This window comes from Phallusia mammillata, chromosome 3 (genome assembly GCF_965637545.1).
Source record: "Phallusia mammillata chromosome 3, kaPhaMamm4.hap1.1, whole genome shotgun sequence".
NCBI classification, from domain to species: domain Eukaryota; kingdom Metazoa; phylum Chordata; class Ascidiacea; order Phlebobranchia; family Ascidiidae; genus Phallusia; species Phallusia mammillata.
Genome location: NC_137254.1, coordinates 16,774,762 through 16,788,430, shown reverse-complemented (window position 1 = coordinate 16,788,430; position 13,669 = coordinate 16,774,762). Strand labels below are relative to the sequence as shown.

Sequence of the window (13,669 nt, the reverse complement as noted above, 5' to 3'; positions counted from 1 at the left end):
AACCACCGTTTAAGCAGGCTGCATGATACACAAATCAAAGGATATTATGAATAGTACCAAAAATATCATCAGACAAATTGAGGCATTTTTGATAAAACCATTAAATACAGATTTCGCTAAGAACGGATGACGCATTTCTTCTGCTACAAGGGGATTCGCATTTGTAACAAGGTCACAGGGGCTTTCCTTGCATTAGTTTGTTGGATTATATTAACCCTATAAATAAAATTGGCAAAAATATTTATTTGCATACTGTGTTATGATTTTGTTTCGTGTGAGCGTAATTGCTAGTAAATCAACACGTCACGGGTATAATTTACGGTCACCTTTCAATCTAAGAATTGAGAGTTGGTGATCTTAACTGTGGGGAATGTGTACAACCTGGTGGATAAATTTCCTTGAAGACTTTGTGTCACAAAAACACAACGCTGAAAATCAAATTCATGCCTAAGCCCTGTGGTTTTGCTGATGTAGAATTATTTAAAAAGAACTGGATAGTGTTTCAAATTTATGGAGCACATACTAAGTAAAAAAATCGCGTCATGATACGGTCCGATCAGATGTACCACTTTTCAGAGTTGAGCGCAACTAATTATAATTAGAAGAAAATAATCGAACGCAAACTTAATCAACTGACCAAGTGTGGCAGGAATACATCTAATCACAAACAAATCAAATAGGTTCTTTTTAATCACCCTCTGATACCTTACCATCAAAATACACATTTCAGCAAAATCAGTAATGTGTTTGTACACAGTTACATCCAGAATTATCAAAATCTTATTCAAACAATGAAGAAATCTTCCATATGTTCCAATACCATTCGTAACATTTAAGGCTATTTCCGTAACATTTAAGGCTATTTGTAATGCTATCCAAAAGTGGAAGCAATGGCTCAACTATGTGGAACTGGTTATTACTTTTACCACTAAATATGTTTCCTGTTGAACAGTCACTGAAATAATGTCTAGAATTACAAACAACACGCAAATGATTTATTACAAACTAATTTTAGCATTACATTAAAAAACGTCAAGCCAAAAACGCTCATAAACAACTAAAATCACCAAACTGACCTTCTCACCACAAAATGTAGAAAACTAAATAAATATATAAAACGTAGTAATCAAAATATGTACGTGAAAGGATTCTGTTACGTGAATTACGATTGGGATTAGGAGGCCAGTGACTTTGTCTAAATTGACCTGCAGCCGCCGTTAATGAGATTTGAGTTATATGTTCGTCTGCTAATTACGACTTTGGGTGAGTGCATTTTTTGTGTGAGCGGGATTGCCACACCTTTACTACGGGCAGAGCCATGTTCCAAAACTATTTTGTCCTTTTCTATTCCTCTCAATTGTACCGTGCGTTTCCTGGAGAAAAACGACATGAAATGCTTTTTCTTTCCTTTATTAAAGTGAAAAAAAGCTTTCGTTTGTTATGATTCCTAATACCCCCGACATTAAATTTGGCAATTACGGGAATCGCAGAAAAAGAAAAGTTAAAAAACAAAAACCCGCTATTGATACTTCTGATCTTCTATGTCCCCATCCATATTCAAAACCGCAATTAGTTGTGAGGTTGTCTTGGTTCAATATTTACAGCTTTTTTTTCTCCCACAACTCTTCTGCTGGCGGAATTGGAGTTTTTATTCATAGCAATTCTAGGCAGAGCGTTGACAGTGTTACACTAACAAGTAATAGCATGCCTTTGGGACCGAATGCATTCGAACATGTGTCATCCATTAAATATTCTGGTTGAATTTCATTGCAGCATGGCATTGGACCAGGGGTGTGTCACCGGCGACTAGTGTGGCCCTCTCTACAACAGTTTGATTCAAAGCAAGTAAAAATGCAAATTTTACCAAAACACCCGCTAGTTTTCGGTAAATCTCCTACACGTAACAAGAATAAGCTAAACCAGCTTGGTGGGCTATACAGAAGTTCAAGTGGTTCCCTTCGATATTGAAGGATCGCATGGAACAATTTTATTCACCCAGACCTATAGTCTTATTCGCACTAGGTGCATGTTGCGTAATTCAACGAACAAACCCTCTTTGTCTAGTAAACAATTTTGTAATTGTTAAAGCGTTGCGACAAAACTTACTTGCACCTAACATTTTAAAGTTGAATGTTTTGAACGAACATAAACGAAGCAAATGTTGTCCATTCTGAAGCGACGTCACCACAACATTCGAATCCTTTGATTGCCATAGATCTCGAAACTAATAAAATAGTTTGCTAAATTTTATCAATTACAGGTCTGGCATCACCAAAGCTTCCCTCCTGGGATCCTGTAACTTTCACCTCCCCTCACCAGTTTTCTGTCAAAATAAGTTTTTTGGGAGGTTGAAAATATACTGGTTTGTTTCACCCGTCTTTGATTTTTTCGCCCAAGTTTCCTCCTCGAGATCATGGCATTCATTAAGCTTAAAAAGAATATAGAAAATTCACAGAATGGTTTTTTTAGAGACCCCTAATTTGCCAAAACCTTTTTCCGTTTTACAGGTTTGGTCCTATAGCCGTCAAAAAATCCCCAAAGAATCTTAGTTTCGTCGTAAATCTGTACGAACTCCGCTAATGTTTTAAATTTGTGCCCGCGAAGTCGCGTCCTCTTTAACTCTTGTTGCGATTTTTCCATTATTCCCTGCGTCCAGTTGTTTTTTGGCGATTGTCTAGGCAAGATTAGCTAACAGCAGCAAAAACAAACTATCCAATTGTAATTACAGTTAACAATGTAATACCTGAGTTATTTTGGAAGACAGATTTTAATAACATTTGGACTATTGCTTTTAGCTGGACAAGGTTCCATGGCGACCCAAGTTTTTTAAATAAACATACAAAAATTGTTGTTGTATTTTTTATACTTTACAACAGGGGTGGGGAACCTACTTAGTACTGCGGGCCGCATGAACTGCACAACATTTTCGGGCGGGCCAAATATTTTTTTATTTTCAAAATTTGATTTTTTTCTTGCTGTTACTTGTTTGCAACAAACAATGCATACAGGTTTATCACCTAATTCAAATAAAAACTGTCCATTCTTTCTGGAACACCCTAGCTCCATTATACCGAATATATTTTATGTAACGAATATATTTTATGCAAATACAGCAAGTGGTTGAATGTGTGGGAATTTTAATAAGTTTGGCGTCAAATGTGGAAATGTCGAAGTCTTTTCAAGTAAATATTTGTACATAAACATTTTATTGTTGTTGTTTTTTGATGCTATGTTTTATGCTGTACTTCAACAAAATTGTGACGCGGGCCACATTAAAAAGGCAAGCGGGCCGCAGGTTCCCCACCCCTGCTTTACAAGGTTCAAATAAGCTTACCTAGCATAATGCCTGACCACAGCAAAGACCATGGCAGAACACGAGTTTGAATGACATCTATGAATTTTGGTGCATGATAAGGGGTGTTTTTTTTTTGTGCGTGTGTCCGTTGTGTTTTGCTTTTGAAATTATCTCTGCAAAGTACTTTTTTTCTGATTGGTGGCCGTCGGTGTTTGATAGAAACTCCCCCGAATGCTGCAAAAAGAACAAATATCATGAAATTGTTACCGTGAAAAATTTCATGCCAACTTACATCACTTGTCTCCACTTGCATGAAGCTTGGATTTGATTCTATTAGGTCTTTAAGTTCCGTGAAGTGCACACCACACATAGGCGTAGAGTTTTACCAAGTACCAGGGGTGCGACCTGATCCTAACTGTGACGTCACAGTTCCTACGCGATACGCTGCAGTACATGCAGCTGCCTGTTAAAGTTTTAAGTGTGCTAGGTAATTAAACCATATGTAGGATCTGTCTAGCTAAACTGTTACGCACCGATTATCGTCTTCAAGTAGTATATGTAGGCCACATGCACCTAAAACGTACAAGTCTGATTCTGTAACGTTTAAAACCAAAGAGCGCTGAACATAACTAACGAAAATCTGCGTATCAAAATACAATAACACCAAAAACCCGCAAAGAAACAAAAAACAAAGAAGTAACCGCAAACAAATAACTTGACCCTCCAAAGTGTGCTAAACGAACGTCCAGCTTCGCAGGATGTGCACGGCAAAGACAAGTAGAGTCTAATTACGATCGTGATGTTTGGCAGCATAATTTGAAGTGTGTCGTTCTCACGAAATATGCTGCAGATTTTTTCTGGGGTTCTTTCCATGATGTTTTTGCTTTGCAAGAACGCCTTTAAGTTTCCAGTTTCCCGAATATATTGTGAAGCATCAATTTCCGGGAATTTATTTAAAATTTGTTGTTCTGTCAAACCAGAGTTGCAGGTAACCATGCGTTCCAAATATGCGGCATCGGAAAGTGCCCCTTTCGTGAATCTCTCCTTTAAACTAGTCACTGCGGCTGACTAAGTATGGATATAAATTTGCGGAAAATAAATATTGACATCAGATTCAGACGAAATTCGACTTCTTGGAATGGTTTGTCTGGGTGACACTAAAACGCTGAATGGGCGGGACGTCGCGGAAACCGCTAAATATCGGATAAATTGCTGACGGTTAGTGCTATTAGGGTTGATATAGGTTTTATAATAGTATATCAGTGGTTCTCAAACTTTTTTTGTGCGCGACCCAAATCTGAGCTTTATGAACATGTTGCGACCCAAGCCTCAGACATCAAAATATGTATTTTGTATTACTTGTAACTTACTTGTCATTGAATGATAACTGTTACATTCCAAGTTTAGTTTTGCATGATTAACCTCCTATCATTCCCTGCGCTAACACGTTACAATCGCCGTGTGCGTAACAGAATATTGGAAGCCTATTGTCTGTATGTTGTAATGATTGGTTCATTTTGCCGAACAGCGTGGTCGAATGAGGCTGTATTTCGCTATGGTAGTACTGTAGCTGGGTGACATCTAAACTTTCTGAAAACCACTTACTTATGATGCAACACTCCAAGGTTACGAAGATAAAGCCACATAAAATGCCTATGATACAATAATTCAGTCATGACTAGGAATTGAAAATACTTGAAAAATGAAATGAAAAACGTTCATTTAGGCAGAATTGAATCACCATACCGCGACCTATTTTTTGATCAAAAAATGTCCCTGCCTAAAACTTATTCAGCTGTTTCCTAACATTCAGCTAAAATGCTTGGGCGGGAAGTCTCCCTCAGCCGCTGAATGTTTCCCTCGGCCGCGGAAGGTATCCGGGGGACTTATTTTTTCACGACGTCCCGCCATCTCCCGCCCGTCCCGCCCATTCAGCGTTTTAGTGTCACCTTGAAAAAATGCCAATTTATGGAATGTATATCGGCTCTCTCCAACCGGGGTAGATACATTTTCCGTTGTTTTTAAACATATAATCTTGCATTTCCGCTTTTAGTTGGGAATCCACCACCTCTAAATAATTTGGACGAGCGTCCGGTGTCACAATCGAAAACTCTTTTTGTATTCTTCGAAGTATTTCTAGATCTTTAGCCATCCTGTCTTGTCCGTAGACTTCGACTCGTTTCCAGAACGTTCTGTTGAAGTAATCATACAGTGCAATGTCCTGTAAAAATAGCATTGGTTGTTTTTTAAACGCCACTGTTGTAGGTGTACCATATCTTACCAAATCCACTCTTACTTTGGGCTATACAAGACATTAAAAAAACTGTTCAAAGTGATCTTAAATGAAAACTAAAAATGAGCCAGCATAATAAAACTGTTTCATAGCACAAATCCGTACAATGTTGTAAAGCTGCTCAAAGCTTTTCTTCTCGTTTTTAGTTTGTAATGTCTTCTGTTTGTAGTAACGTTTGTTATTGTGTCCAACTTCATCTAAAACATCCCAATCAAAGCAAAGCAAATCCTAAAAACGAGAATGTCAAAAAATACTTTTAAACTGTCTCCTATAATAATTTAAAACATTATTTTGGAGTTTGAAACACATAGTTTGAAGAACTAGACCCATACGCTTTACGACAAAAGATATTTTGTGGTTGCCTTCAACATTTTTAAAATAATGCGTTATCTTACCCTCAGAAAGTTCATTTACTGTTACACAACAAGAGATCAGCCGGATAAGCTAAATCAGCCAGATTACGGCACTCCAGTTAGTTTTGAATATCCGACTAAGAATTATGCCTGAATAACGAACCTTAAGCAGTATTAAAGACTCGTCGAAATATTCAAGTAACATTACAAGATCTATGGTTTTGTCCAATTTCTTTATTTGACTTTCAATCTCACTGACGTCCTCTAACATTGGATCTATTCCCAAATTAAAGGACTGATAATTTCGAAATCTACATGACATATTCAGTGGCGGCTCGTGCCTAAAATTTGTGGGGGTGCTGCTCAAAATTTCAGCCTTTATTGAACATATATAAGTTGGCAATATATAGAAAACCAACATTTAAAGTTTTCTAGCCATTGTTTTGTGTAGAAAAACAAGTAATACAAATCTTAATTAGAAACTCCATTGTGACGTAATTTTTGTTACGTAATAATGTACACGAGTGTAAACAGCAGACGATATAATTTGTGTATTTTGTTTCTTTGCACAGCGACGGCTAAACACCATAACATGCAGTAATAATGTGGAACAAAAACACACGTGACATAGACTTGAAACTAAGCGGTTGTAAATACGGTAAAACACAACAAGAATATAGAAAAAAAAGTAATGATTCGAAAAAGGTCGAAGTATTTCAGTTCGACAACATTTAAAAAAATGGTCATGTTTCATATGGTCACAGTCAGCGTTTTCAACATATTGTATGACACTTCACAGATTAAACAACTAGCCATACAGCTGTTTATTGGTATCATAACTGGCAAATTTAACAACCACTTTACATTTGTGTCATATAATTATAATTGCTTTTTTTAGTGCAAAACTCCAAGCTTTATAATTTACAACACTCTCACTTAAATTTAAACCATATTATTAAACCTTGTGCTTCCTTTTTACAACCAAAATGAATCATAAAGTTATAGTTTGGGCATGATAATTGATAGCTTCTTCCTTGATTCCAAATGACAACTGAGAAACTGTTTTTTCTATTTAGTAGTACTAGCACTGCAAGTGCAAGTCTTTTGGAAATAATGGTGTTCCTAACAAAGGTTTGCATCCTTTTCAGTGTTAAAAAGAACTGTTTTGCCTTTGAAGGACTCATGGAAACAGCAAAAAGGATTTTTCATCCTAGTAATTTCACTTGTCAAAACATCATCTAGATTATTTTCAAAGTAGTCATGAACATCAGATCTACAGAAACATTTTCATTTCAGTAACTAGCTTTTCTTTGTCAACAATAGGATGTGCTTCGTGATCACTACTATCTTGTCTGTAGAATGTTCATTCTTAAGAAACACTTCCTGTGAAGCAATTTAGCAGGCAGCTACTGTTTAGACCAGGGGTTCTTAAACTTTTTGCGTCGCGCCCCCCTTGAAATTTTTTATTAAATCTCACGCCCCCTCTGAATAAATTCAAGTCAAAAAGGTATCATTTTTGTTTATTATCAACATCGGTTACTTAAAATTATCAATGAGAAGGATGAGGTTGTTTTTTTTGAAACCAGTTGTTTAATTCTTGGTTTCGTTGAACTCAAAGCACATCGTAGGTCAGCTTCACAGTCAAGTTTGTTTCGAGCCTTTGTCTTCACACTAACAAGTGTAGAAAAACCAGTTTCACACAAATAAGTTGCTGAAAACGGAAGGAGGGTGCGCAGAGCTACGTTACCAACATTGTTATAAACGCACGCATATTTTGCCCAAAAATCAGTAAGAGGCATTGCTTTAAAGTCATCCTTTGCTGTGGAATTGTATTTCAAATCCAAAAATTCTGTTTGGAATTGTATTCAGTGTGTTTTGTATATTTACAATGAGCACAACAGCTCAAGAATCACTGCTGTCGCCCCTGATTTCAGAGAATCTAGCACAGTGGTGGCCAACCTAAGGCGCATGCGCCAAACGTGGCGCATTGCGTGATTAGAAAGGGCGCATTGCCTTCTTTTGATAATCATGAAAATCAAATGAAGAAGTGTTGAGATGAATAAAAATGGGCCGCACCTGGCGATCCTTGACGGTGAGTCACCACATTTTTTGTCAGTTTACAATTGCGGCTCGTTCCGGTCAAAGTATACATAAAAACACAAGTAGTTCAACCCATTGTTACGCGATAGAGCCGCATGGACGCCATTTTGTGTCCAAATTAATACAGCAGGTATAGGGAAAAACACATAAATTGTCTGATTTTTACAAACTGGTGGGCTTTAACGCGAAATTAATACACAAAATCGATGAAAACTTTTGGGTTCTAACATTTGAGCGTGATAATGCACACTGAATTCAAATATTTAAAGTTTACATAAACAATGAGCGGCAAAATTTACATGAAAAAAGCAATTTAGCTTTTAATATTGCGTTGAAATGTTAGAACCCGAAATTTGCCTTCAATTTGGCTAATCAAATTCGCGTTTAACCTCTCCAGTTTGTAAATATCAGACAATTTATGTGTTATTTTCCTCTACCCAAAGTGTCATTTTGGACATAAAAAGGGCCCCATAGGCTTTATTGCGTAACAATAGGTTGGACAACTTGTGTTTTATATAGACCAGGGGTGGCCAGACCCATGGGCGTCCGCAGCGGGGGGCAAGAGCCCCCCCCCCCCCCCTGAAAAAAAGAAAAACGCAAACGGTCGGAGAATCCGCAACTTAAAACAAAACACAATAAACATTCACACAGTGTGATACAAAAACTATTCCTGGAACGTAAATTGAAGACGCCGTGGGTCTCCACCCCTTTATTACAAGTGTAACTGTAACAGAACAGAACAGAACAGAATAAGGTTTTACAACAAATTAAATGAATCGAACATTATTACTTAACAATAGTTCTGTAACAAGCATATTATTACGTCATTGATGGATGTGTCAACTGTCAAACAGGCATCGCGTGATATCTTAACTGTATCTGTTGTTACATCTGATAAGGTTCGTCAATGTAAATCCTACTTCCGTTAACCCCTTAACGCCGTATGTGACGAATTCGTCACACTGTGCCTTACACCAATTTTTACAGTGCGTTTGGTGTTTTTTGGGCGGAAAACGGTTGTCTCGAATTCGTCTCGTCCAACTTATTCATAAAACATCACATTTGACCACCTAGCCAGAAAAACTAAAATTTTATGTATTTCCGGATTTTGTATTCCAACATTAGCAGAAAATTTTTTTTTTCATGAAACTCCTTGTCAAACTTTTTTAATTTTTATCAGTTATATGAGAAGAAAAAAATCGTGTGTACATACAAGATGAATGCCTATTCTACTGCGCAATTTTTTTCAAAAAAATTCAAAAGGTGTACAAAATATGGGGGGTGAATGTCGTGTACCGAATTCGTCCCATTCGTCATTTGCGTCACGAAAGTACACGTAAATGGTCACGTGATCGCTAAAACATAAACACAATATTCTGGTCCTATACCAGCATTTATCAACTACATATTGTCATTTTGCACAATAATAAATAGTGGCATTGCAATGACAGCCAGTTACGTGTCAACCAATTACGTCATAACGGAAAATCTTCTGTATGACGTCATACTACCAAAACCCTAAAACATCGTAAAACCAAGTTTTTACGTTGTTTACCGAGAAAAAATACACATTTTTGGAAGCAAAACATAGTTTAGATTGAGGCAAACACAAGCGGTTGATGTGGTTTCATTCTTACGTTGTTTACGTGCAAGTTTTTGCAACCGGTTGCGTAATACTTGGCCATTGAATGAATTATTTTTTTAATTTTATTTGCTGGCATCACCTCTTTAACGTCATAACCATCGTGCTTTGTCCTAAACCCGAGTGTTAATAACTGTGTTTTCACGAACAATTACACAGAGGTCTCCAACACAAGGTTTACCACCACGCGTTGTGTGGCTCGACTATCGAAACTTGTTACATTTAGTACACCTGTTCTAGAACAAATGTATTTACTTTGCATTTTTTGTAAAATTGCATATTCCAAAATATCAAAATTTCTGGCGTCTGGGACGTTTCGTTTCGCTTTCACTAGAGACGCACAAAAAGTAGGTTACGAGTATTGACAAGGCAATCTCAAAGTGGTTTTAAACGAAACAAAATTGACAAAAAACAACGGCATTTGAATTTTTTTATGACGTCATAGAAGTATATGACGTCATAAACCGATTTCGATATCGTCTTTGTCGATATAATTACGTAATAACACAAAACTTTTCATTGAAACCTAATAGTGTACGAATAACTACGAGATACATACGCGGAAATGTTTGCATTAGTTTAGTCTTAATGGACGAATGTGCTGAATTCGGTACAGCGGGCTAGCACCCCCCAAAATGCGATAAAAAAATTTTGGGGGTGCAAATATTTTTTCTTCTGCCCAAATGCTTTACAATACGCGTAACAAAGATTTTTTTCCCAAACTGATTTATATCGCCGTCGTTAAGGGGTTAAAAAGTATTTGCCAACCTACCACATACTTCAGTGGTGTTTAATATTGTGTTTATTGTATTATTTTGCTACTTTGGGATTGGCAAGAATGAGTAGCACAGTCAGATGATTTTTGTTCAGAAATGCCGTTTATCGAACGGCGATGTGACGATAGTTTTGCCCTCCCCTGTATTTTTTCCGGCGGACGCCCATGGCCAGACCTGCTTCATGCTCGAGCCGCATCTCACAAAACTTAGTTTCAAAAGAGCCGTAACGCAAAATATCAAAAACGAATTTATTCACTCGGAATGAAGTCTATACGCTATCAAATAATGATTATTGTTGTGTGGTGATACTGTGTGTCTCCACCTGGACTGCAAGTTGTTTGAAATTAGGCTGAGATGATGGAAAAGTTTTTGTGTTTAGCTTCGTAACGACGTTTCAAGTTACTAGTTTTGTAATGATTGAGCGAAGCTGGACAGATAATACACACACACTCCATTGTCATGTATGCAAACTCCCCTCCCATTCTGTTTTAAAAGTTATATTTTCCTTTCTTTCTTTCTTTGCAATTATTTCTCAACAACGTTTTTGGCTAAACTTTGCAATTATTGCATGTGCAACATTAAAGAGCCGCAATCAAAGGCTCAAAGAGCCGCAGTTTGGCCACCCCTGATATAGACTTTGGTTCCGGTTGGTGCGTTGTGCATTGTCTTTCGTTTGTGAACATTTGCAGTTATTTTCGAAATTTAACCCTTTCATGCAACTGGGACGTAGTTCCTTTTTGTTTTTTTGATATTTTTGACGATTTTATTTAGATTAGGGAGGGTATATGGATGTCAAAGGGGTAATTGAGATATTCTGTACGGTTTTAAATCCCACAGATCCTTACTAATCTGTGTAAAATCGTCTGGCAGCCAGAATAGACTGTTAAAACGTGTCCAAAGCGCGAGAGGGGTAAATCTTTTTTTTATTTCAGGATTAACTATTACAGAGTCACAAAGTGGCAAAAAATGGGCAAACGAAAGGCGGAAAGTGATACTAGGCGTGAATTTAATGAACAGTGGGAAAATGACTTGTTATTTATAGCGGGTACATCAGGAAAACCGTTGTGCATTGTATGTGAAAGCATTATTTCACAGAATAGGAGACATGATCTTAACAGACATTATAAAACACAACATCAGACTAAAACTGAAGCTCGTGCTTGGATCTGAGTTACGAAGAGAATATGTGGCCAAGAAAAAGCAAGAAATTAGAAGGCGGCAATTTGTATTTACTAAAAGAAGTTGTGAAAGTTTGGCGATGACGGAAGCTTCTTATGAAATTGCTTTAATGCTGGCCAAAAAAAAGAAATCATTCTCTGACGGAGAAGAAATTGTTAAGCCTTGTCTCCGGATATTTGCAAATTGTCTTTGTAATAAAAACATTGAAAAGAAAGCAGATGAAATTGCTTTATCAAAACAAGCTGTTACGAGACGCACAGAAGAACTTGCTAATGATGTGTCTCAGCAATTGAAAGACCTTGTCCAATCTTGCATATTTTTTTCATTAGCATTGGATGAATCAACTGACGTAAGTGATGTAGCCCAGTTATGCATATTTATACGAGGAATTGATGATAATTTCAGTGTCTTTGAAGAACTTCTCAGTCTCGAGTCACTTCATGAAAAAACAAGAGGATCAGATATTTTTGACAAAGTAAAATCATGTCTAGAAAATTTACAAATAGATTGTAGTAAACTCGTCAGTGTGTGTACTGACGGAGCCCCATCAATGATTGGAAGAGTTGCTGGCACTACCACTTTGCTTGAGAAATTTATAAATTGTCCTCTTCTGAAATATCACTGTATTATACATCAAGAGTCATTGTGTGGAAAAACTTTAAATTTGCAGCATGTTATGTCACCGGTTGTGAAATGTGTGAATAAAATTAGAGCAAGAGCATTAAACAGGCGGGAATTTAGAGAATATTGTGAGATGTTAGATTTGGAATACAGTGAACTAGTACTTCATTGTGAGGTGCGGTGGCTTTCTAGAGGACAGGTGCTGAATAGGTTTTGCAAACTGAAAAAAACTGTCTATGACTTTCTTGAAGAGAAAAATGAGCTACCTGAGGAAAGAGCTCTTTTATGTGACAACAACTGGCTGCTCGATTTGGCATTTTTAGTTGATTTAACCAGCCATTTCAATGATCTAAATTTGAAACTGCTGGGCAAGAACAAAATGTTTCCAAGCCTAGTAAGTGATATTAATGCATTCAAAATGAAGCTAAATATGTTCGTCTCCCAGCTGAGAAATCAGGATTTGACCCAATTCCCACATTTGAAAGAACAGAGTGAATGTATTGCTGATAATGACAATTTTACAAAGTATATAGAAAACAATAAGTTAGTTAAAGAGTCATTTGAAAGTCGTTTTTATGATTTTCACAAAGAAGAAAACTGTATGCTTGTTTTTATAAACCCATTTTCTCTTGGTGAACAACAAATAATGAAGATGCCAAGTAAAATGCAAATGGAACTAATTGACTTAAAAGCAAATTCGTCGTTGAAAATCAAATTTGAAGAATTTTCCTCGGTCCCAAATGCATCTGACATGATCACGTTCTGGCGATCATTACCTAGTGAAAATTTCCCAGAACTGAGAAGATTTGCTCAAAGTGTTATATGTCGTTTCGGAACGACATACAGATGTGAACAAGCATTTTCAGTCATGAAATTAGTTAAAAGCAAAACAAGGTCGCGACTGACTGATTCAAATTTGAAGAAGACAATGCTGCTCACAGTTACAGAGTTAACTCAGAACATTGCAAAACTGGCGAAATCAAAACAGGCTCAAAAATCTCATTAAACCAGGTAAATAAATTTGATCAAGTTTATCAGAGTTATTTTTTACTTAATAGTTCTTATTTCTTATTACTATCCTTCTCATCCAAAAGTTGTTTCTTTCTCTTTCTCTCTATATAAGTTACAAGAAGAAGTCATAGAAGGTGGGGTTACGAGACATTTATGGCGCATCCAACACAGTATGTTAAAAAGTTGGCGAATGGTATGTAGAAGGTTGGCCACCCCTGGTCTAGGCTTAACCAAAACTATCTAGATGTAGGTAGCTATAAAATATGTAGAGTGGCAGCCCTGCACGGAACGACAACTCAGTTCGATTGTCCTAACGCGTAAGGAAGTCATGAATACAACCGGAAAGCTTCAGAAGAAAAAAAAATGGGTTAATCTGTCACACTTTTAGCTGAATGATGT

General features: G+C 36.9%; 1 protein-coding gene across 1 annotated transcript; it reads left to right on the top strand.

Moving 5' to 3' along the window:
• The first annotated feature begins 11,006 nt into the window (after positions 1 to 11,006).
• Positions 11,007 to 13,265, top strand: LOC145219720 (general transcription factor II-I repeat domain-containing protein 2A-like). Its single transcript, XM_080087042.1, has one exon. It carries the CDS (start codon positions 11,565 to 11,567, stop codon positions 13,263 to 13,265), a length of 1,701 nt encoding a protein of 566 aa, XP_079943168.1. The 5' UTR covers positions 11,007 to 11,564.
• The last annotated feature ends 404 nt before the right edge of the window (positions 13,266 to 13,669 follow it).